Source organism: Dreissena polymorpha, chromosome 8 (assembly GCF_020536995.1).
Source record: "Dreissena polymorpha isolate Duluth1 chromosome 8, UMN_Dpol_1.0, whole genome shotgun sequence".
Classification (NCBI taxonomy): Eukaryota; Metazoa; Mollusca; class Bivalvia; order Myida; family Dreissenidae; genus Dreissena; species Dreissena polymorpha.
The window spans coordinates 39133935-39158798 of NC_068362.1; the positions used below are offsets into that span (position 1 = coordinate 39133935).

Here is a 24864-nt window from a genome sequence, read left to right on the forward strand (position 1 = left end):
TCAAAGCCCACAGAAGGGGACATAGTGTTTCATTTTTCAATATTGAAGATAGCAACTTGATATTTGGAATGCATGTGTATCTTATGAAGCTGCACATTTTGAGTGGTGGAAATTCAAGGTCAAGGTCATCCTTCAAGGTCAAAAAAAAAATTGTTTCAAAGCGGTGTTCTCATGAAGCTGCACATTTGAGTGGTGGAAGTTCAAGGTCAAGGTCATCCTTCAAGGTCAAGGTCATCCTTGAAGGTCAAAGGTCAAAAAAATAATTCAAAGGGGCTTTCTCATGAAGCTGCACATTTTGAGTGGTGGAAGTTCAAGGTCAAGGTCATCCTTCAAGGTCAAGGTCATCCTTCAAGGTCAAGGTCATCCTTCAAGGTCAAAGGTAAAATAACAACTTTTTTCAAAGCGGCGTTCTCATGCAGCTGCATATTTTGAGTGGTGGAAGTTCAAGGTCAAGGTCATCCTTCAAGGTCAAAGGTCAAAATAAATAAATTTCAAAGCGGTGCAGAAGGGGACATAGTGTTTCCGACAAACACATTTCTTGTTATTGTGACAATTTCTAGGCCAAGTTTAAATCTGTATCACTTTATACCACTATAAAGGCAACATTTATTAATCTGTCTTGATGAAAGTATGAGGGAATGTTTATCTTGACAACTCTACACAGAGTTTGAATCTGGGTCACGAGCATCCAAAAACTAGTTCAGCAGACAATTAAAGTCTTAGACATATTTGGTTACCACTCTAGGGGTCATGATTTAATCTTGGTGAAACTTGGTCAGAATGGTTATCATGACAATTATATCTAACCCAAATCTTGGTCATGTGTGTATGAAAACTGAATGACAATGTAAAATCTTACAGAACCCATGTTAACACTATAGGCCACATTTATGACTCAATCGTGATGATTAGTGATTACAAAACCCATGTTTACACTATAGGCCACATTTATGACTCAATCTTGATGATGAGTGATTACAAAACCCATGTTAACACTATAGGACACATTTATGACTCAATATTGATGATTGCAAAACCCATGTTAACACTATAGGCTACATTTATGACTCAATCTTGATGATTACAGAACCCATGTTAACACTATAGGCCACATTTATGACTCAATCTTGATGATTACAAAACCCATGTTAACACTATAGGCCACATTTATGACTCAATCTTGATGATTACAGAACCCATGTTAACACTATAGGCCACATTTATGACTCAATATTGATGATTACAAAACCCATGTTAACACTATAGGCCACATTTATGACTCAATCTTGATGATTACAAAACCCATGTTAACACTATAGGCCACATTTATGACTCAATCTTGATGATTACAGAACCCATGTTAACACTATAGGCCACATTTATGACTCAATCTTGATGATTACAGAACCCATGTTAACACTATAGGCCACATTTACGACTCAATATTGATGATTACAGAATCCATGTTAACACTATAGGCCACATTTATGACTCAATCTTGATGAAACTTGGTCAGAATGTTAATCTTGTCAGAGTTTAAATCTTGGCGTAATGTTTGAAAATAAGTTACTTGGTCAAATCTTAGAAAATTCTTATTACCACTCAAGAGGCCACATTTATGATTCAATATTGTTGAAACTTGATCACCTTTTTAGCTCACCTGATTGCTCAGGTGAGCTTTTGTGACCAGTCTTTGTCCGTCCCTCCGTTAACATTTGCTCGTAAACACTCTAGAGGCCACATTTCTTGTCCCATCTTCATGAAACTTGGTCAGAAGCTTTGTCCCAATGAAATCTCGGCCTATGTCAAAACTGGGTTGTGCTGGGTCAAAAACTAGGTCACTAGGTCAAAAAAAACAAAAAACATTGTAAACACTGTAGAAGTCACATTTCATGCCCGATCTTCATGTTACTTCGTCAAAATGTTTGTCTTAATGATATCTTGGTTGAGTTCAAAAGTGGTACCGATCTGTTGAAAAACATGGCCGCCAGTGGACAGGGCAGTTTTCCTTTATTTGGCTATAGAGAAACCTTGTAAACACCCTAGAAGTCACAATTTTTGCCCAATCATCATGAAAGCTGGTCATAACATTGGTTCAATTGATGTCTCAGGCGAGTGCGAAAATGGTCTAGATCGGTGAAACAACATGGCAGCCAGTGGGCGGGGCATTTTTCTCTATATGTATATAGTGGCAGTTTTCCCTATTTGGCTATAGAGAAACCTTGTAAACACTCTTGAAGTCACAATTTTTGCCCAATCATCATGAAAGTTGGTCAAAACATTGGTTTTATTGATATCTCGGACGAGTTTGAAAATTGTTTGGGATCGGTGAAAAAACATGGCCTCCAGTGGGCGGGGCATTTTTCTCTATATGTATATAGTGAAAACATATGAACACAGTAGAAGTCACATTTTTGGCCCAATTTTCATGAAATTTGCTCAGAACATTTGTTTCCTTGATACGAGAGTTGAGTTAAAAAATGGTTCCGGTCAGTAGAATAACATGGCTGCTGGGAGGGGGGCAGTTCTCTCATTATGCCCCCCCCCCCCCCTTTCAAAGAAGAGGGGGTATTTTGTTTTGCTATGTCGGTCCGTCCGTCCACCAGATGGTTTCCGGATGATAACTCAAGAGCGCTTATGCCAAGGATCATGAAACTTCATTGATCATGACTCGCAGATGACCCCTATTGATTTTCAGGTCACTAGGTCAAAGGTTAAGGTCACGATGACCCGAAATAGTAAAATGGTTTCCGGATGATAACTCAAGAACACTTATGCCTAGGATCATGAAACTTCATAGATACATTGATCTTGACTTGCAGATGACCCCTATTGATTTTCAGGTAACTAGGTCAAAGGTCAAGGTCACGGTGACCCAAAGCAGTAAAATGGTTTCCGGATGATAACTCAAGAACTCTTATGCCTACGATCATAAAACTTCATAGATACATTGATCATGACTCGCAGATAACCCACATTGATTTTCAGGTCACTAGGTCAAAGGTCAAGGTCAAGATGACCCGAAATAGTAAAATGATTTCCGGATGATAGCTCGAGAACGCTTAGGCCTAGGATCATGAAACTTCATAGGTACATTGATCATGACTCGTAGATGACCCCTATTGATTTTCAGCTCACTAGGTCAAAGGTCAAGGTTACGGTGACCCGAAATAGTAAAATGGTTTCCAGATGATAACTCAAGATCGCTTAGGCCTAGGATCATGAAACTTCATAGGTACATTGATCATGACTCGAAGATGACCCCTATTAATTTTCAGGTCACTAGGTCAAAGGTCAAAGTCACGGTGACCTGAAATAGTAAAATGGTTTCTGGATGATAACTCAAGAACGCTTATGCCTAGGATCATGAAACTTCATAGGTACAAGGATCATGACTGGCAGATGACCCCTATTGATTTTCAGGTCACTAGGTCAAAGGTCAAGGTCACGGTGACCTGAAATAGTAAAATGGTTTCTGGATGATAACTCAAGAAAGCTTATGCCTAGGTTCATGAAACTTCATAGGTATATTGATCATGACTGGCAGATGATCCCTATTGATTATCAGGTCACTAGGTCAAAGATCAAGGTCACAGTGCCAAAAAACGTATTCACACAATGGCTGTCAAGGTCACGGTGACTCAACTTAGAAAAAGGGTTTCCGGATGATAACTCAAGAATGCTTTAGCCTAGGATCATGAAACTTCATAGGTACATTGATCATGACTCGCAGATGAAATAATGATGAAACTTGACCAGGATGTTTGTCTGGACAATATCAAGGTCAAGTTTGACATTTGGTAAAGATTGAATGAACCGACTCCTCTCAGGTGAGCAAACTAGGGCCATCTTGGCCCTCTTGTTAATATCAAGGCCGTTTTTGAATCTTTGTCAAATGGGGTCAAAAACAATGTCATGACATCAAGACTTCATGATAACTGGAACTGGAACTTCATTGTTGAGTGCTACAGGGCCACCAAGGCCGTATTGTTCTAAGGCTTATTATTTTAGTGATTTAGATATTAAACAATAAAATAAAAAACTTATATTCAAAGACATAAATTAATCATTATTCCTCAACTTTTCTTTAGTAAAAATTTAAATTATGTTTATCTTATCTACTCACATATTTGCAAAAACATTTATTACGCATTATAAGGCAACATTTCTGTGTCAGAAATAAGCTTTCCACTTATTTAAAAAAAATCAGGATAAGTTATCAATTTCCACATAGCATCATTTTTAATCTGTAAGCAAGACTTTCTCAAGAGTCATTTAAATAGAATTGAACATTAATATCACTGCAACATTTCCCAATTTTAAAGGCTTGGACTCTTTGTCATTAAATAAATTTAACATCCACTGACCCATAAATACAGATTTTTGCAGGGAGTGCAGTTGACACTAACTGCAATTAGTATGTGCAGTTCAGAGGGTGTTTTTGTGTTGTTCAAATTTGGATCCGGTAGGGGGACCCATTCCCAATGGAAAAAAGTATATATTTTTCCCAAATTCCCAATTGAAGGTTTCAAAAAAAGAATATGTTTTTAATAAGTCTAAACATGTCAATTATCTCCCAATCCAGCTCTATAAGTTGAACCTTAGATATATAATATTGAAATCACTTTTATATTATGAATTTTAAAGTATTTGTTAGCGTAAAATAAACAACAGAAATTTCCCAATTTCAGGCAAAAGTACACCAAATTTCCCATTCCAAAAGGGTCCCTTCCCCATTCCCAAACTGTTGGAAAAAAAACACTGCAATTTTGGTAAAGAGCTTAGGTTGCCCAGGTAGAATGTTTATTGTTAGTGACGTTAACTGTCCTTTATATGGCTGACATTTCTCTTGTTATAGATAAATATTAAGACCCTGGGTTGCTCATTGGGGTTCAACAAGAACAGCTATTGCCAGAGATAAAAAGGAAAACTAAAAGGAGACGCACCTTGAATAACTGGGCTTAATGTGTGTGCGTAAAGGCGTAAAGTGTGACCCCAGATTAGCCTGTGCAGCCTGCGCATGTTAATCAGGAATGAGACTTTCTGCAATAATGAATTTTTTTGTTTAAAGGAAGTTTCTTCTAATTGGGGACTGCACTGTGAGGCTAATCTGGCTTTACACTTTATGCACATGCATTATCCACAATTTTCAAAAAGCACCGCTCAAAAACAAACAAATAAACTCTTCTCTCTATATAAGTCTTGCTCTATTAATATGAATTATTGTTGTTTAATAAAGAACTGTTTATTATTATTTTATTACCTGTTTTCAGGTCATCAGTTTTCAGTCTGCCGTTCTCCATCCAGTCAGGAGAGTCCATCTCCTCCACAGTTCAGGCCGTCAAGTTGCTACGAAAACTCTACAACGTTGACACGGAAACCAGGCAGAATCTCGTTCTAATGGTGAGACACTGGCAATTGGGCCTGCAGTGATCAATATGTTACAGCAAAGTTTTAGCCCTTTTCACGCCCATTTTTACAAATGTTTACGTGTCTATTGTCCCATAGAAAATCAAATAAAATTTAAGAGCTTTCTTACTAGAATCAATTTTTTAAAAGGCTTCATTTCAAACCCTTCAATACTAATGAGCAGCAACCATCATTAACCCTTTGCATGCTGGGAAATTTGTCGTCTGCTCAAATGTCGTCTGCTGAATTTCTAAAATTAGCATTTTCTTCGATTTTTTTCAAAGAATATTATCAGAATAGCAAACAGTTTGGATCCTGATGAGACGCCACGTTCTGTGGCGTCTCATCTGGATCCAAACTGTTTGCAAAGGCCTTCAGAATTCGGTTCCCGCACTGAAAGGGTTAAAACCTGAACAGACTGGAAGTTACTTGCAGGCTGTTCTGGCTTAATGCTGGTTGCATATAGCCATTTTTACTTTGTGTAAGTTTCATATTGAATCATTTATGTTCAATCGATAGATTTCAATTTATAGCCTGACAATTTAATTAGATGCATGTGAATTCCATTAGCCATTAATTACATGCTAGAATTAAGTGTTATATTCGTACTCAGCCCAGTTTGTGCCAGTCTTAGGTAGAACTTTCTTTTGCATTTAAATTAAATGTCAATTACAATTGAGCCATGCTCTGTGTAAAGGGTTTTAGTGCATGTGCGTAAAGTGTCATCCCAGAAGAGCCTGTGTGGTCTTCCCCTTTTATGATATTTTTGGTTTAAAGAAAGTCTCTTCTTAGCAAAAATAAAGTTTAGGAGGAAAGTTTTTTCCTAATAAGCCTGTGCGGTCAGCACAGGCTAATCTGGGACAACACTTAATTCAAATGCATTAAACCTTTTTTTCACAGAGCACGGCTCATTTGTATTTGTCCTGACAGTGCTGTGACCTAGTTTGTCACAGATGTTTTATGGTAAATCCCTGGGCCATTTGGCTGTGATTTAATTGGGTAAGATGGTCTTCTTCAACCTTAAGTTAGAACCACTTTATTTCAAGACACTTAAAGAACTCTTGACTCCTGTTTATGAGGTTTACAGCACTTCTTTAATCTGAAGTGGTTTTATTTTTATATATATACAAATAATCCTGTTATAATTCTTGTAATATTCTTAAGGTCGGTTTGACTTTGGCTATTGCTCTAGTTTGGTATTAAAGAATTATTTATATTTATGTACACATTCCGCATATATTATATTTATGTTTACTTAATAGATCTAGTCATCGTACTAGTAGCCAATCCATGTTGATTTTTTAGCTCACTTGTCACGAAGTGACATGGTGAGCTTATGTGACTGTGTGATGTCCGGCGTCCGTGCGTGTGTCGGTCAACAATTTGTTTGTATACACAGTAGAGGTCACAGTTTTCATCCAATCTTTATGAAATTTGGTCAGAATGTTTATCTTGTTGAAATCTGGGTTGGGATTGTATTTGGGTCATCTGGGGTCAAAAACTAGGTCACTAGGTCAAATAATAGAAAAACCTTTTGTAGACAATAGAGGTCACAGTTTTCATCCAATCTTAATGAAATTTGGTCAGAATGTTAATCTTGATGAAATCTGGGTTGGGATTGTATTTGGGTCATCTGGGGTCAAAAACTAGGTCACTAGATCAAATAATACAAAAACCTTGTGTAGACAATAGAGGTCACAGTTTTCATCCAATCTTAATGAAATTTGGTCAGAATGTTAATCTTGATGCAATCTGGGTTGGGATTGTATTTGGGTCATCTGGGGTCAAAAACTAGGTCACTAGGTCAAATAATACAAAAACCTTGTGTAGACAATAGAGGTCACAGTTTTCATCCAATCTTTATATAAGTTGGTCAGAATGTTAATCTTGATGAAATCTGGGTTGGGATTGTATTTGGGTCATCTGGGGTCAAAAACTAGGTCACTAGGTCAAATAATACAAAAACCTTGTGTAGACAATAGAGGTCACAGTTTTCATCCAATCTTAATGAAATTTGGTCAGAATGTTAATCTTGATGCAATCTGGGTTGGGATTGTATTTGGGTCATCTTGGGTCAAAAACTAGGTCACTAGGTCAAATAATACAAAAACCTTGTGTAGACAATAGAGGTCACAGTTTTCATCCAATCTTTATATAAGTTGGTCAGAATGTTAATCTTGATGAAATCTGGGTTGGGATTGTATTTGGGTCATCTGGGGTCAAAAACTAGGTCACGAGGTCAAGTCATAGAAAAACCTTCTACATGCCACACCCATTTTTGGGGTCACTGGGTCAAAGGTCAAGGTCACTGTGACCTCTAAAAAAAATAATTCTTACAAGCTTTCATTTATTAAAAACTGCACCCTCAGCCGAGCATTGGCACCTGTTATGCGGTGCTCTTGTTACCAATTGGGCTTGTACCAGTAAAATATCGCTGTATAATAACGATAAGGGATGTCACACACGATGGTTATACTTGTGTAAAAAGTTCTAAATGTGAGCCAGCCTATGGAAAACGGGGCTTAATGCATGTGCGTTAAGTGTCATCCTAGATTAGCCTGTGTATTCTGCACAGGCTAATCAGGGACCACACTTTCTGCTTTTATGGAATTTTTTATTTAAGGGAAGTTTTTTTAAACAAAAATCCAGTCAAGGCGGAAAGTGTTGTCCCTGATAAATAAGCTTGTGCAGACTGCACAATCTAATCTGGGACAACACTCTGTACGCACATGCATTACCTTTATTTTCACTACCATGAATGATTTTTCTAATCTTTTATGTTTATGTTGTAACATACTCAGCACATTTTTTTATGTAATTTAACTCTATTTCCATATATGGTACACAAATATACCCACTTTTGTAAAACCTGAATGAGGCTCAAATATAAAGTTGTTTTCAGGCGAAGTGTTTCCGTCGCTGGTTCAATAACGTGCTTCATGCTCGGGTACGCAACCTCCAGATCCTGCAGGCAGCCCGCCAGCTCAGTCCAGTCAGCTACGGGGTCATGCTGAGAGAGTGAGTCACGTCTATATTTGAGCCTCTTATGAGAAAGCCTAAATTGCGCCGCTCATCAAATTGTGGCAAACACATCTACGTGTTATCGGACACTTACATGTTATTCAACACAATAACAATTGGAAGGATTAATATAATAGATGCAAATTATGAGCCTTGCTCTGGGAGAATGGGGCTTAATACATGTGCCTAAATTGGGATTCCAGATTAGCCTGTGTGGTCCACACAGGTTAATCAGGGACAAAACTTTTAGCTTTTATGGATTTTGATGTTGAAAGGAAGTGTTTCTAAACAAAAATCCAGCCTATGCAAAAATTTTGTCCCTGATTGGCCTGTGTGGACTGCACAGGCTAATCTAGGATGACACTTTAGGCACATGCATTAAGCCCAGTTTTCCAAAAATGAGGCTCAATTGTTACAGAAAAACAATTGTTCTTAAAACAAACCAGTCTTTAAGTTATAACAATCCAAGTATCATAAATACCAAAGATTTGATAATATGTTTGGTCTTGATAATGCAAGTGATATTCTCTACATATCAGGAGTGACACGTGTTACCGGGATACGTTGCTCAGTCGCTACTTTGCCTGGTGGAAGACGGCCTGCCGTAACGCACGATTGGAGCGTAAGGTCCGAGAGTTGCATCGTCGGCACACGCTACAGAAGGGCATGAATGCGTTTAAGTGGGCGATCAACCGTAGCAAACTGCAGCATGGCATCCTGCAGGACCGCATCAACTCCATGCTGCTTTCAGCATACTTTGAAAAGGTTTATACAGTTTTAACCTTTTTTTACACGCCCGTTCAAAACGGGACGTATTATAAGATCACCCTTTGTTGGCCGTGGGCAGCGTCCACAGCAGAGTCCGCTCTCTAATTAAAAATGTTTTCATCGGATCTTCATCAAACTTGGTCAGAAGTTGTATCTAGACAATATCTAGGTTAAGTTCAAATATGGGTCATACTGGGTCAAAACCTTGGTCGCGGCGTCACTTCAAGGATTTAGCATGGTGTCCGCTCTCTAATTTAAGTAGTTTTCATCCGATCTTCACCAAATTTGGTCAGAAGTTGTGTCTAAATGATATCTAGGTCAAGCTCAATAATGGGTTATATTTCAAATGGGCGTATCTTGTGACAGTTTGGCACTCTTGTTTGGTATTTGAGCCTTCCTCTGGGAAAACAGGGTCTAAAGTGTTGTCCCAGATTAGCCTGTGCCTGTTGATTTTCACATCAAGATACTTTCTTACACAAAAAAATATCATAAAACGAAAAGTGTTGTCCCTGATTAGCCTGTGTAGACTGTACAGACTAATCTGGGATGACACTTTTAGCACATGCATTAACCCCAGTTTTCACAGAATGATGCTTATATAGTAGTAATAATGTTTTTTAGCCTTTCCTGCTCAGAGGAAAAGTGAAAATGTGCAATCAGCATGAAACCAGAACAGCCTGTGACTAACAACCAGTCTGTGCAGGTTTTATGCTGTTTACTGCTCATCAGTATTGAAGTGATGGAAATGGAGCCTTTTGAACTTGAATCTAGTAAAAGCGTGAGGTCTTAAATTAAATTTTCTAAGGGTCTACAAACAGGTCGAAATTCTTATCTGAGTGGTAAAGGGTAACCCTATTTAGTTAAGCTCAGAGGCCTTTGGCTCTTTAAAACACTCTCGAGTCTGTTTCCTTGGAAGAACCTGTCTTCGGTGTATGAAGAGAAAGCTTTCTTAGTAAGTGGGAAATAAACAAGGGACCACGTTGTTGCTGGACAGACATCATATCCTCTTGGCAACCTCTACTTCTCAATCTGTTTCCTGGTACATGTGGGAAAATTATTGAAAAATTTTTAGACTCAATAATTGTCATTTAATTGAAAGGAAGTATCAAGAACTAACAAGCTTGAATGTCAAACTCTGTCAAATAGATAATTATTGTAGATGCTATCATTGAACAAATTTTGAGCAGTTGTTTGTTTTTGACTATATATTTGACTTTGTCTTCATGTTTGTTGGTCAGTTGTTCTGTTGGTCTTCCTGCAAAAGGCAAACTACTTCCACATCTCTTAAGCAGTTCAGTTGAAAGGTTCAATACTCATGTCATCACCATTAAGTGTTCAGGACACTTTCATGCACAGCGATGCCTACATTTGAGAGTTCTTTGCCCTTGAATGTAGCTTATAGAGTGTTACAGAGGTATTGTTCAGGTTTGGGACAAAAATATAGTGTTTGTTAACCTGTTATTCATGAAAGCCTCATTCTGGGAAAACAGTGCTAAATGCATATGTGTAAAGTGTTGTCTCAGATTAGCCTGTGCAGTACACACAGGCTTATATGGGACAACACTTTTCGCCTAAACTGAGTTTTTGTCTTAAATAGACTTTGTTTAAACGAAAAATTACGTTGCAATTCCCTTAACCCTTTCAGTGCTGGAACTGAATTTTGAAGGCCTTTGCAAACAGTTTGGATCCAGATGAGACGCCACAGAACGTGGCGTCTCATCAGGATCCAAACTGTTTGCTATTCTGATAGTATTCTTTGAAAAAAAAATCGAAGAAAATGCTAATTTTAGAAATTCAGCAGACAACATTTTAGCAGATGACAAATTTCCCAGCATGCAAAGGGTTAAAGCCAAAAGGGTCAACCCTGATTAGCCTAATCATTTATGCATATAGCCCAGTGTTCCCAGAGTGCAGCTCAAAATGTCCCTTTGTTCACTGCTCCAGTGGCGCGTGCGCACGGAAGAGAATCGCAGGCTGAGGCTCCAGCAGGCATTCCTGCGCTGGAGACAGTTCACAAAGGAGGCACAGAAGTAAGTCAGTGTGGTCATGACTGTGATTGAGAGACGGGAGTTAGAGCAGGCAGAAACATTCTCTGGTTGAAGGGATGGGGGAGAGACGGGTGTTAGAGCAGGCAGAAACATTCTCTGGTTGAAGGGATGGGGGAGAGACGGGAGTTAGAGCAGGCAGAAACATTCTCTGGTTGAAGGGATGGGGGAGAGACGGGAGTTAGAGCAGGCAGAAACATTCTCTGGTTGAAGGGATGGGACGGGAGTTAGAGCAGGCAAAAACATTCTCTGGTTGAAGGGATGGGATGATTATTGAGAGACGGGAGTTAGAGCAGTCAGAAACATTCTCTGGTTGAAGGGATGGGATGATTATAGAGACGGGAGTTAGAGCAGGCAGAAACATTCTCTGGTTGAAGGGATGGGACGGGAGTTAGAGCAGGCAGAAACATTCTCTGGTTGAAGGGATGGGACGGGAGTTAGAGCAGGCAGAAACATTCTCTGGTTGAAGGGATGGGACGGGAGTTAGAGCAGGCAGAAACATTCTCTGGTTGAAGGGATGGGACGGGAGTTAGAGCAGGCAGAAACATTCTCTGGTTGAAGGGATGGGACGGGAGTTAGAGCAGGCAGAAACATTCTCTGGTTGAAGGGATGGGGGAGAGACGGGAGTTAGAGCAGGCAGAAACATTCTCTGGTTGAAGGGATGGGACGGGAGTTAGAGCAGGCAGAAACATTCTCTGGTTGAAGGGATGGGGGAGAGACGGGAGTTAGAGCAGGCAGAAACATTCTCTGGTTGAAGGGATGGGACGGGAGTTAGAGCAGGCAGAAACATTCTCTGGTTGAAGGGATGGGACGGGAGTTAGAGCAGGCAGAAACATTCTCTGGTTGAAGGGATGGGACGGGAGTTAGAGCAGGCAGAAACATTCTCTGGTTGAAGGGATGGGACGGGAGTTAGAGCAGGCAGAAACATTCTCTGGTTGAAGGGATGGGACGGGAGTTAGAGCAGGCAGAAACATTCTCTGGTTGAAGGGATGGGACAGGAGTTAGAGCAGGCAGAAACATTCTCTGGTTGAAGGGATGGGGGAGAGACGGGAGTTAGAGCAGGCAGAAACATTCTCTGGTTGAAGGGATGGGATGATTATAAGTATGCTGAGTGTTAATCCTTTCACCCATAAGAAGCAAAGTGAAAATGGCTTTGTGCAACTAGCATAAAACCAGAACAGCCTGCTAGTAACTCTCAGTCTGTTCAGGATTTATGCTGTTTGCTGCTCATCAGTATCTAAGGGTTAAAAATGAAGCCTTTAAAACTTGAATCTAGTAAGAAAGGTCTTTAATTAAATGTAACTTTCTAAGGGTATACAAACGCATCAAAATATGTATCTTAGTGGTAAAGTGTTAACTTCAATTTTAATTGTTGTGAAGATTATTTGAGTCTCTTTCTGGGAAAACTGGGCTTAATTTGTGTGCTTAAAGTGTTGTCCCAGAATTGCCTGTAATATGAGCACAGGCTAATTAGGGACGAAAATTTTCACTTTTATGGAATTTTTCGTTTAAAGGATGTCTCTTCTTAGCAAAAATCCAATCAAGGCTGAAAGTGTTGTTACTTAAACCAGAGAAGGTTCCACTCATGCTTGTCGCTTGGTATCGTATTTGAGCGCAGCTCTGGTAGAACAGGGCTTTATGCATGTGCGTACAGTGTCGTCCATGATTTGCCTGTGCAGTAAACACAGGCTAATCAGGGACAACATTTTCAGCCAATACTGGACTTTCCCTGAAGAAGAGACTTCCTTCAAATGTAAAGTAACATCAAAGCTTAAAGTGTCATCCCTGATTAGCCTGTGCAGACTGCACAAGCTAATCTGGTATGATACTTTATGGGAATGCATTAAGCCTTGTTTTTTCAGTGCCAATCTCATTTGTATTAGAGTAGATATTCTAACTTTTTGTTATTGACACTATTTATGCATTTTAGCATAATATTGACGTTAAGAAATTGCTTGATATTGTCTTAAGTATTTATTTTAGGCATTAATGTTGGTTCAAATATATTTTTCTTCAATTGGTTCACAACTATAGATTAGTATGAAGGTTAAAATGTTATTTCAATTTTGCTAAATATGTTACTTTTTCATCTATAATGGTTGATATTGAATCTGTATTTTTGTAATGATTATTATGCCGCCCTTCGAAGAAGAGGGGGTTTATTGCTTTGCTCATGTCGGTCGGTCGGTCCGTCCGTCCACCAGGTGGTTGTCAGACGATAACTCAAGAACGCATACGCCTAGGATCATGAAACTTCATGGGTAGATTGATCATGACTCTCAGATTACCCCTATTGATTTTGAGGTCACTAGGTCAAAGGTCAAGGTCACCATGACCTGAAATAGTAAAATGGTTTCTGGATGATAACTCAAGAACGCATACTCCTAGGATCATGAAACTTCATGGGTAGATTGATCATGACTCGCAGATGACCCCTATTGATTTTGAGGTCACTAGGTCAAAGGTCAAGGTCACTGTGACCCGAAATAGTACAATGATTTTGGGATGATAATTTAAGAACGCATATGCCTAGGATCATGAAACTTTATAGGTATATTGATCATGACTCGCAGATGACCCCTATTGATGTTCAGGTCACTAGGTCAAAGGTCAAAGTCACAGTGACCCGAAATAGTAAAATGATTTTCGGATGATAACTCAAGAATGCACATGCCTAGGATCATGAAACTTCATAGGTAGATTGATCATGACTCGCAGATGACCCCTATTGATTTTGAGGTCACAAGGTCAAAGGTCAAGGTCATGGTGACCCGAAATAGTAAAATGATTTTCGGATGATAACTCAAGAACGCTTTTGCCTTGGATCATGACACTTCATAGGTACATGTACATTGATTGTGAATTGCAGATGACCCCTATTGATTTTCAGGTCACTAGGTCAAAGGTTAAGGTCACAGTGACAAAAGTCATATTTACACAATGGTTGCCAGAACAACGGACAGCCCATATGGGGGGCATGCATGCTTTACAAACAGCCCTTGTTTTATTTTATTATTGATAGTTTCATTTTCGATCCTTTACTGATGTTTTTGATATAAAAATTAACAATAAATAAATTCATATTACATGTAACATATGATATTAGTTAAATTGTAACAAACATTTTTAATCTCGTACCACGCCATACACAGTGTGTCTTGTTGCATACTATTAACGTAACATTTCTGAAAGAGACATTAGCAAGCATGCTATAACACAAAAGTTTTCTACATTAATAGATTTGTTTGTTTACTAGATGGAAAGAACATAAAAGTTTAGATTTACCAGAGTAAGTGTGCGCAAAGCAAAATGCATTGGTCCCACCAACTCACATTCTCGCAGTGTTCCTGTAAAGTCCAATCATTCCATAACCCATTGCATGCTGGGAAATTTGTCGTCTGCTAAAATGTCCTCTGCTGAATTTCTAAAATTAGCATTCTCTTCGATTTTTTTTCAAAAAATACTATCAGAATAGCAAACAGTTTGGATCCTGATGAGACGCCACATTCTGTGGCATCTCATCTGGATCCAAACTGTTTGCAAAGACCTTCAAAATTTGGTTCCAGCACAGAAAGAGTTAATCATGCCCAGTCGGTTCATCCCATTCACACCCAGATCCTTACATTTCAGAATCATCTCATATTTACCAATCATTTTCTGATTTTTAGTGTTTACAGCCATGCTCAGGAATAAACAGTATACTATGTTAGTGTCATAAGTTTTTCTAAACATTTTGACATGAGGTCAAAAACTAGGTCACTGGGTCAAATTAAAACAAAAGCTTGTTAACACTCTTGAAGGCAAATGAAACTTTCTCAAAACATTTGTTCTAATGGTATCTAAACCGAGCTTAAAAATGGTTATGGTCAGTCTTTTGAGAACATGGTTTGCGAGGGAACTTTTTTTATTAAGGACGTATGTAAACCTTGTTAAAACTCCTTTTATGCCAAATCTTTGTTAAATTTGCTCAGAATATTTGTTGTACAGATATCATATAGTTATGAACAACATATTTTATATATGGCTTTTTAAAGATCATTTTTAGATTTCAACTCATTTCTCATAATCATTATTTACTTCATTCTGATCATTTACACCCTGTTGTCATTTAACACATTTATTTCATGGATTGCACACCAACTAAATTGCAGAGTGGATTTGAGATTCCTATAACATGCATCTTATTGTGTATTGTTTGTGCTTTTTTTCCAGAATAAATTCCAAGTAACTATGATGGTATTTTTTATCACAAAGAAATAAATTTATTTATTTTTTGTTTTTATAAAAACAAGAAAAACTATTTTTCTCACATTGTTTTTGTTTAAACAGAATTGTTTGGTGTTATTTTTTTCTTTGCTTTGTTTTCTTATTAGAAGTTTTTGGAACAAATTTATTTCTTTGATAAATGCATTCCATATATAAACAATATATTCCTCTTCAACTTGTATTCTACCATGATTCTTCTGGAGGTATCTGACCAATCAAATCTTGTTATAAAAATGATGGTATGCTTTAATTGGACCTTATACCTTCATATAGCTAAATAAGCATTTTTATGGTGGTTGAGATCTAAAAACTAAAAGACCAGGGCACATTTTCACCAACAGATTCTGAGACTATTGTATTGTATTGGGGGGGGGGGGGAGGGCTATGTATGCTATTAAACAAATATAATTGAAACATTTTTTATTTAACCCTTTCCCACTCAGAAGCAAAGTGAAAATGGCTATGTGCAAACAGCATAACTCGCACTCTGTTCAGGTTTTGTGCTGTTTGCTGCTCAGTCTGTTCAGGTTTTGTGCTGTTTGCTGCTCATCAGTATCTAAGGACTGGAAATGAAGCTTTTAAAACCTGAAGCTAGTAAGAAAGTAAATTTAACTTTCTAAATGGCTATCAATGCGTAAAAATAGGTATCTAAGTTGTAAAGGGTTAATACTGTTTTTTTAATGACAAATGCTAATTTGTAGCCTGGTTATGCTGTCGCTCTAAAGTTTCTTTTCGTAAGTCTGAGCCGAGGCTTTATTCTTAAGTCTAAGAATTGGTTGGTGAAAATAGGCCCCAAAAAACAACATTTTCAATCCGTAGCACATAACATGAGTCCATGTTTATAATGTTGTGAAAGAATTGAGTTGCTTTCTAAAAAGTCATATCTATAAATATTGGAGTTTTATAACATTATTGTTATAAGATTAGTTATTTCTTTTCATAACTAATATGTTTATCTCTTTCTCTCTGTAGTAAGTAAGTAGTTACTGTATTAGTAATGTTCTAATTTGTGTTGCTAAATATTGTACACAGAGTTTCATGACAATAGTAAAATGGGGCCTATTATACTTGTTTATAAAAGTGTCTTCCCAGATTAACCTGTGCAGTCTGCAAACTGCACAGGCTAATCTTGGACGACCCTTTACACAATGCATTAAGCCCTATTTTTCAGAGCGAGGTTTGAATCTTTTGTTTACCTAATTTCATATGTTTATCTTCATAGTTTCTTTCCCCAGGTAGTTTAGGAAGTCAAAAGGGGTTGACTATCTAAGATTTATTTTCCTTTCTGTATATTAACCATTTCCCCATCAAAAGCAAAGTGAAAATGGCCTTTGCAACCAGCATTAAACCAGAACAGCCTGCGAGTAACTCACAGTCTGTTCAGGTTTTATGCTGTTTGCTGCTCATCAGTATCTTAAGGTTGGAAATGAAGCCTTTAAAACTTATTCTAGTATTGAAGATTTTAAATTTAATTAATTTTCTAAGGGACTACAAGTACATCTAAGTGTGTTTACAAGGGGTACAGGGATAAGAATAAGAAAAACAAATATTTGAGTCAGGCTCTGGGAAAAGGGGGTTTAATGTATGTGTTAAGTGTCGGCCCAGATTTGCCTGTGCAGTCCTCACAGGCAAATCAAGGATGACATTTTCCACCTGAAGTACATTTTGACTTAGAAGATACTTTCTTTAAACATAACATACCATGAAAACGAAAACTTGGACAAATACTTTACATATATTAAGCCTCATTTTGTTAGCAAAAGCACAATCAGTCAAAAATTGCTTCAATGTGTTGCTTTTCAATCTTTGCAAGGCTTCCAGATATTCCAATAACACCCATTCAGAGGTAACATGAGTCATATTTCAACTGTTGGTTGGTTTGGTTGTGTTACATTGATGTTTGGTTGTGTAATGGTAATGTTTGGTTGTGTTACGGTAAATTGATTGTGTTATGTATGTTTTTTGCGTAACAGTAATGTTGCTGTGTTTTTTAGCACCCATGATCAAAGAATTATAGTAATAATTTTCCTTGTAAATTATTATAAGGCCATCTTTGGCATATGGCATAAAAATGTGTCTATACATTCTGATTGATTACTATATGAAATACTGAATTTGGAATAAGACATCAAACATCAAACATCAAACTTAGAATGGATGTCATTTTGCTGTTTTTATGTCCCCCACTATAGTAGTGGGGACATATTGTTTTTGCCCTGTCTCTTGGTCTGTTGGTCTGTTTGCGCCAACTTTAACATTTTGCAATAACTTTTGCTATATTGAAGATAGCAACTTCATATTTGGCATGCATGTGTATCTCATGAAGCTGCACATTTTGAGTGGTGAAAGGTCATGGTCAAGGTCAGCCTTCAAGGTCAGAGGTCAAATATATGTGGCCAAAATCGCTCATTTTATGAATACTTTTGCAATATTGAAGATAGCAACTTGATATTTGGCATGCATGTGAATCTCATGGAGCTGCACATTTTGAGTGGTGAAAGGTCAAGGTCATCCTTCAAGGTCAGAGGTCAAATATATGTGGCCCAAATCGCTTATTTTATACATACTTTTGCAATATTGAAGATAGCAACTTGATATTTGGCATGCATGTGCATCTCATGGAGCTGCACATTTTGAGTGGTGAAAGGTCAAGGTCAAAGTCATCCTTTAAGGTCAGAGGTCCAATATATGTGGCCCAAATCGCTTATTTTATGAATACTTTTGCAATATTGAAGATAGCATCTTGATATTTGGCATGCATGTGTATCGCATGGAGCTGCACATTGTGAGTGGTGAAAGGTCAAGGTCATCCTTCACAAGGTCAAGGTCATCCTTCAAGGTCAAACATCATATAGGGGGACATTGTGTTTCACAAACACATCTTGTTATCCCATACAATTGGTGTTTTTATACTGTTTGTACATGTTTATTATATTTGGTCCGCGTTTAGGTTTTGAAATCTGCGTGAAGGTTTCCAAAAATGCTCATAACTTCTATGTCCGTTGAGATAAAGCCTTCATATTTTGTATGCATGTGTATATGGACAAGGCCTTTCCATACGCACACAAGTTTTGACCCCTATGACCTAGACCTTGAACTTAGGGTCTGCGTTTAGGTTTCAAAATCTGCGTTTAGGTTTCGAAAAATGCCATAACTTCTATCAAAGCGTTTATAGGGGGCATATGTCATCCTATGGTGATAGCTCTTGTTTCAAACTGTTTCATGAATGCTAGGAAATAGTTTCATTTTGAGGGATTTTTTTTATTAAATCCTTTATAACATACATATTTGTGAAAAAAATTACATTAAATGATGCAATCAAATATGGGGATGTCTATTTTACTTATTAGTCAGGTCACCATTTATAAGGTCCCCATGTCGTAGTGGATATGGTGTCTGCCTCGGGACCAGGAGTTGATGGGTTCAATACCCACTGTGGGAGCGTTCTTTAGATTTCCCCTATAGACACCAAGAACTCGTTCTAGTCCCAGGAAACGGACTCGAGAGCGTTTCAAATAAGCCTGAGGCTTATGAGGCAAACAAGCGAAAATAAATAGGTTTAAACTACACATTAATAAATGCAACTGAAAGTGCATATAAAGCACTGTTGAAACAACACAGCTTTTTCAAAGATTGATGTCTTATTCAGAATTCCGGTAATAGTGTTGTGTGAATATTTGTTATAATATTGGACTGTTTTGCACGCATGATCATGTTGATGTGCTTGTGGTGATGTTCTCTTGACTTGGTGGTAATGTGAGGTGATGTTCTCTTGTCTTGGTGGTAATGAGTGTTTGTGGAATGGGAAAAAAACATTTCATTAGAATGAATATTGTATAAATGAACAAAACAATAAATAAATTCAGGAAAGTATTTTTAGCTCATCTATTTTTTGAAAAAAAATTATGAGCTATTGTCATCACCTTGGCGTCGGCGTCGGCGTCCGGTTAAGTTTTGCGTTTAGGTCCACTTTTCTCAGAAAGTATCAATGCTATTGCATTCAAACTTGGTACACTTACTTACTATCATGAGGGGACTGGGCAGGCAAAGTTAGATAACTCTGGCGTGCATTTTGACTGAATTATGTGCCCTTTTTATACTTAGAAAATTGAAAATTTTGGTTAAGTTTTGCGTTTAGGTCCACTTTTTTCAGAAAGTATCAATGCTATTGCATTCAAACTTGGTACACTTACTTACTATCATGAGGGGACTGGGCAGGCAAAGTTAGATAACTCTGGCGTGCATTTTGACAGAATTATGTGCCCTTTTTATACTTAGAAAATTGAAAATTTTGGTTAAGTTTTGTGTTTAGGTCCATTTTATTCCTTAAGTATCAAAGCTATTGCTTTCATACTTGCAACACTTACTAACTATCGTAAGGGGACTGTGCAGGCAAAGTTATGTAACTCTGACTGGCATTTGGACGGAATTATGGGCCCTTTATACTTAGAAAATTGAAAGTTTGGTTAAGTTTTGTGTTTTGGTCCACTTTACCCCTAAAGTATCATAGATATTGCTTTCATACTTGGAACACCCGCAAACTATCATAAGGGTACAGTAAAAGGACAAGTTGCATAACTCTGGATGTCATTTTTACGGAATTATGGCCCTTTTTTGACTTAGTAACTTTGAATATATGGTTAAATTTTGTGTTTCGATCCACTTTACTTCTTAAGTATCAAGGCTATTGCTTTCAAACTTCAAATACTTTCATGCTATCATGAGGTTACTGTACCTGGCAAGTTGAATTTTACCTTGACCTTTGAATGAACTTGACTCTCAAGGTCAAATTATTAAATTTCGCTAAAATTGCCATAACTTCTTTATTTATGATTAGATTTGATTGATACTTTGACAAAACTACTCTTACCTGACATACCACAATAGACTCCACCCAAACCATCGCCCGTGCCCCCCCCCCCCCCCAAACCCCCCCCCCCCCCCCCTATTTTTTTTTTTTTTTTTTTTTTTAAGATCATCTCACAAATGACCACCACACCCTCACACTATACCCCCCCCCACCCCACCCCACCCCTCCCCAATTTTTTTTAAACGGTTAAAAAAACAAAACTATTTATTTTGATTATTTTATGTTTTAAGTACCGTCCAAACATCGCACCCAAGAATCCCCCCCCCCTCCCCCCACCCGAATCCCCCCCCCCCCCCCCCCCCTAATTTTTTTTTTTTTTTTTTTTTTTTTTTTTTCCAAGATCATCTCACAAATTACCACCACACCCTCACACTTTACCCCCCCACCTCACCCCCCCCCCCCCAATTTTTTTTTTTTTAAACGGTTAAAAAACACAAATATTTATTTTTATTATTTTATGTTTGAAATACCGTCCAACCATCGCACCCAAGAATCCCCACCCCCACCTTTTTTTCGCATTTTTGGAAGATAATGTAATAAATGTCCACACCCCCACACAATGCACCGCTCTTCACTCCACCCCTCCCTCCTTTGTGATTGAAAATGAGAGTCCCTTCACCTTTAAAAAGAAAATAGATGAGCGGTCTGCACCCACAAGGCGGTGCTCTTGTTTACAGTATGTTGTAATCCATGTGATATTGTTCACTTAGTTTTTCTAATGTTGTTGGTCGGACATCTATGTACTTCTTTTGCTTTCCAAAACAGTTGGTGATGGTTTTTATTTGTTCTGTCTGTTGGTTACTTCGTGCTCCTTGTGTATATTTAATTACAGTTGAGTCAGTCTCTGGAAAAACTGAGCTTGATGCATGTGAATAAAGTGAAGTCCCAGATTAGCCCTTTCAGTGCTGGAACCGAATGTTGAAGGCCTTTGCAAACAGTTTGGATCCAGATGAGACGCCACAAAAAGTGGCGTCTCATCAGGATCAAAACTGTTTGCTATTTTGATAGTATTCTTTGACAAAAATCGAAGAAAATGCTAATTTTAGAAATTCAGCAGAAGACATTTAAGCAGACGACAAATTTCCCAGCATGCAAAGGGTTAAGAATCATGTGCACAAGCTCGTCAGGGACTACACTTTCTGCTTTTATTGAATTTGTTGTTTAAAGGAAGTCTCTTCTAAATGAAAATCCAATCTAGGTGAAAAGTGGCCTCTCTGATGAGCCTGTGCAGACTGCACAGGCTAATCTGGGATGATACTTTATGCACATGCATTAAGCCCAGGTGTCCCAGAGACAGGCTGATTTCATTGAAAGCACAACTGTAATGCTAAATGGCCCTTAAAACTAAAAAAGGAACCACACATTTTTCTTCCCCTAGTTGCTAAAGGGAGCTTGGGGAAGTTTAGTGCATGCATTTTGGATTTCAGTATATGAGCTGCACTCTTGAAAAATGGGGCTTAACCCTTTGCATGCTGGGAAATTTGTCGTCTGCTAAAATGTCTTCTGCTGAATTTCTAAAATTAGCATTTTCTTCGATTTTTTCCAAACAATACTATCAGAATAGCAAACAGTTTGGATCCTGATGAGACGCCACGTTTTGTGGCGTCTCATCTGGATCCAAACTGTTTGCAAAGGCCTTCAAAATTCAGTTCCAGCACTGAAAGAGTTAAATGGCATTTCCATGGTGTTGACTTGTACAGTTGACAAAGGGGGTAATCACCTGATAATCAAGATGGTCCATGCCAAGGCAGGTATTTTTTCACAGTTTTATACACTTTATTACTTGTATTAATTTCTTTAAATGCTGCTCCCTTTTCAGCCATATCAGCAAGAAAAAGTGATATGGGTTTATTTTGTATTAAGGTAGCGCACCTCTAATGGGCACATATCCAAATATAATCTAAGTAATTATTTTCTTAATCAGCATCATTTCACTGAACTACATGCAAATTTGTAGGTAGGCTTTCCATGCTTTTTAAAAAAATATACCGAATTTTTCAAAACCACCCCCACACTCGGCTTTTGTCCAGTTTATTTTCACCCCTGGGGTATATAAAAGTTCCATAATTCATTCAAATTTCCAAATATGGGCATGCAGTTGGTGTGTTCAGATGCTGTAAAGGTGTTTAAAGTTTAAACAAGATGAAATAAGTATTCTTTTACAGACATTTATTTTTTACAAATTTTTATCTATGGAAGAGCGCCATGAAATGTAAGTGATTACAGCCAAGTAAAAATTGGGTCGGTTAAAAACAAAGTGTCATAAAATTCAAAATAGTATCATTTAAGTCATATTTTAAACTTAGTTTTTATAGAAACACTATATACAGCAAAAATACCAAGAAATAGACAGATTTACCGTTTACTGTTTGAAATAAAAATAAAAATGCAACATGCATGGTTCGTATTTTCAACAGTAAATCACCCCATTTCGCCATAACGTTGTTTTAATTTTAATAATTGAAGAATGTGCATAAAAAATGCAACATATTTAACAATAAATATAGCTTATATGCCATATTAAATCAAATTACGTTAGAAAATAAATAAAACGCGTCGCAAAAAAGTATACGTCGTCGGCAGGATTCGAACCTGCGCGGGAATATCCCAAAAGATTTATAGTCTAGCGCCTTAACCACTAGGCTACGGCATCTAATAGTAGGCTCTTCAACCTTCGAAGAAATTGCGGGAAATCATTAGAGGTGCGCTACCTTAATATTCGCTTTATATCTCGGCTTTAATTGCTGCATATTTTTGTAGCGCAATGACCTAATTTCAGCTCCATTAAGAAAATTTGCAGTGATTAGAGCCAAGATATAAAGAAAATATGAATACGAAATACACGCTTATCACTTTAACTGATATGGTTTGAAAATGAGCGTCATTTAAATATTAACCAAAAGTAATAAAGCATATAAAATGGCGACAAATACCTGTCTTGGTATGGACCTCGCCATCTTGAAGATCACATTATTAACCCCTCTGAGGTGAGATTGACTGAAATCTTAATTCACTGAAAAACAAGAACTCTGTCTATGTAGCAATAGTATTTGATTAGGATGATTAACCCTTTGCATGCTGGGAAATTTGTCGTCTGCTAAAATGTTGTCTGCTGAATTTCTAAAATTAGCATTTTCTTCGATTTTTTTCAAAAAATATTATCAGAATAGCAAATAGTTTGGATCCTGATGAGACGCCAGGTTCTGTTGGGTCTCATCTGGATCCAAACTGTTTGCAAAGGCCTTCAAAATTCGGTTCCCGCACTGAAAGGGTTAAAACAGAAATATTTAAACAGAAAACAACATTTTTAAGCTAGTAGCATTATATACAATTATATTAAACGATTGTATGTGAAATAGGAGATCTAGATGCAGGTAGTTTTAAGGTAAATTTATTCTGAAAGAAAACGAGGCTTGCTCTGTGAAAAAAAGTGTTTCATGCATGTGCGTTAAGTGTCGTTCCAGATAGGCATGTGTAGACCGAACAGGCTTATCAGGAACGACAATCTCCGCTTTTATGACATTTTCTGTTTTAAGGTCTTGTAGCAAAAATCCAGTTTAGGCGGAAAGTGTCGTCCCTCATTAGCCTGTGCGGACTGCACAGGCTAGTCTGGGACAACACTCTTCCCATATGCATAAACCCTTTCAGTGCAGGAACCGAATTTTTAAGGGCTGTGCAAACAGTTTGGATCCAGATGAGATGCCACAGAACGTGGCGTCTCATCAGGATCCAAACTGTTTGCTATTCTGATAGTATTCTTGGAAAAAAAATCGAAGAACATGCTAATTTTAGAAATTTAGCAGACGACATTTATGCAGATGACAAGTTTTCCAGCATGCAAAGGGTTAAAGCGCCTTTTTACAGAGCACGGCACAAATGTATTTAATTGTAAACAAACCAGGCTATAGCTTCTCTCAACAAACCAGGCTATAGCTTCTCTCAACAAACCAGGCTATAGCTTCTCTCAACAAACCAAACTAGAGCTTCTCTCAACAAACCAGGCTATAGCTTCTCTCAACAAACCAGGCTATAGCTTCTCTCAACAATCCAGGCTATAGCTTCTCTCAACAAACCAGGCTATAGCTTCTCTCAACAAACCAGGCTATAGCTTCTCTCAACAAACCAGACTAGAGCTTCTCGCAACAAACCAGGCTATAGCTTCTCTCAACAAACCAGGCTTTCGCTTCTCTCAACAAACCAGGCTATAGCTTCTCTCAACAAACCAGGCTATAGCTTCTCTCAACAAACCAGGCTATAGCTTCTTTCGGAATTTACATGTAAGAAAGTAGATACATTTCTTAGTTATGTAATCAAAAAATGTCTGCTATTCGGAGGTGATGACAAAATGTGCACAAAGAATATAAAAACACAACATAAAGGTCAGAAAAATGTTGGTTAGTTAAACGAAGGCTATCGGGAAAGTTTATTTACAGACTGGGTAATTTGTACAACTGGCCTTTGTTCATACCTTAATTTAATAATTAT

At 37.8% G+C, this 24864-nt stretch overlaps 1 protein-coding gene across 21 annotated transcripts in view; it reads left to right on the forward strand.

The window, feature by feature from the left end:
* The window catches only part of LOC127840885 (uncharacterized), a 178864-nt gene that overhangs the window by 50986 nt on the left and 103014 nt on the right, over nucleotides 1-24864 (forward strand). For 20 of the 21 annotated variants that reach the window (XR_008030618.1, XR_008030617.1, XM_052369334.1 and 17 more), the window contains 5 exons: nucleotides 5274-5403; nucleotides 8312-8427; nucleotides 8970-9195; nucleotides 11143-11228; nucleotides 17323-17355. Coding sequence is in view for 19 of the 21 variants with exons in the window: in XM_052369334.1 (XP_052225294.1) it covers nucleotides 5274-5403; nucleotides 8312-8427; nucleotides 8970-9195; nucleotides 11143-11228; nucleotides 17323-17355 (591 nt within the window). In the remaining 2 variants the exon portion in view is untranslated. The remainder of the gene's footprint in view (nucleotides 1-5273; nucleotides 5404-8311; nucleotides 8428-8969; nucleotides 9196-11142; nucleotides 11229-17322; nucleotides 17356-24864) is intronic. The other variant, XM_052369339.1, reaches the window with a different exon arrangement.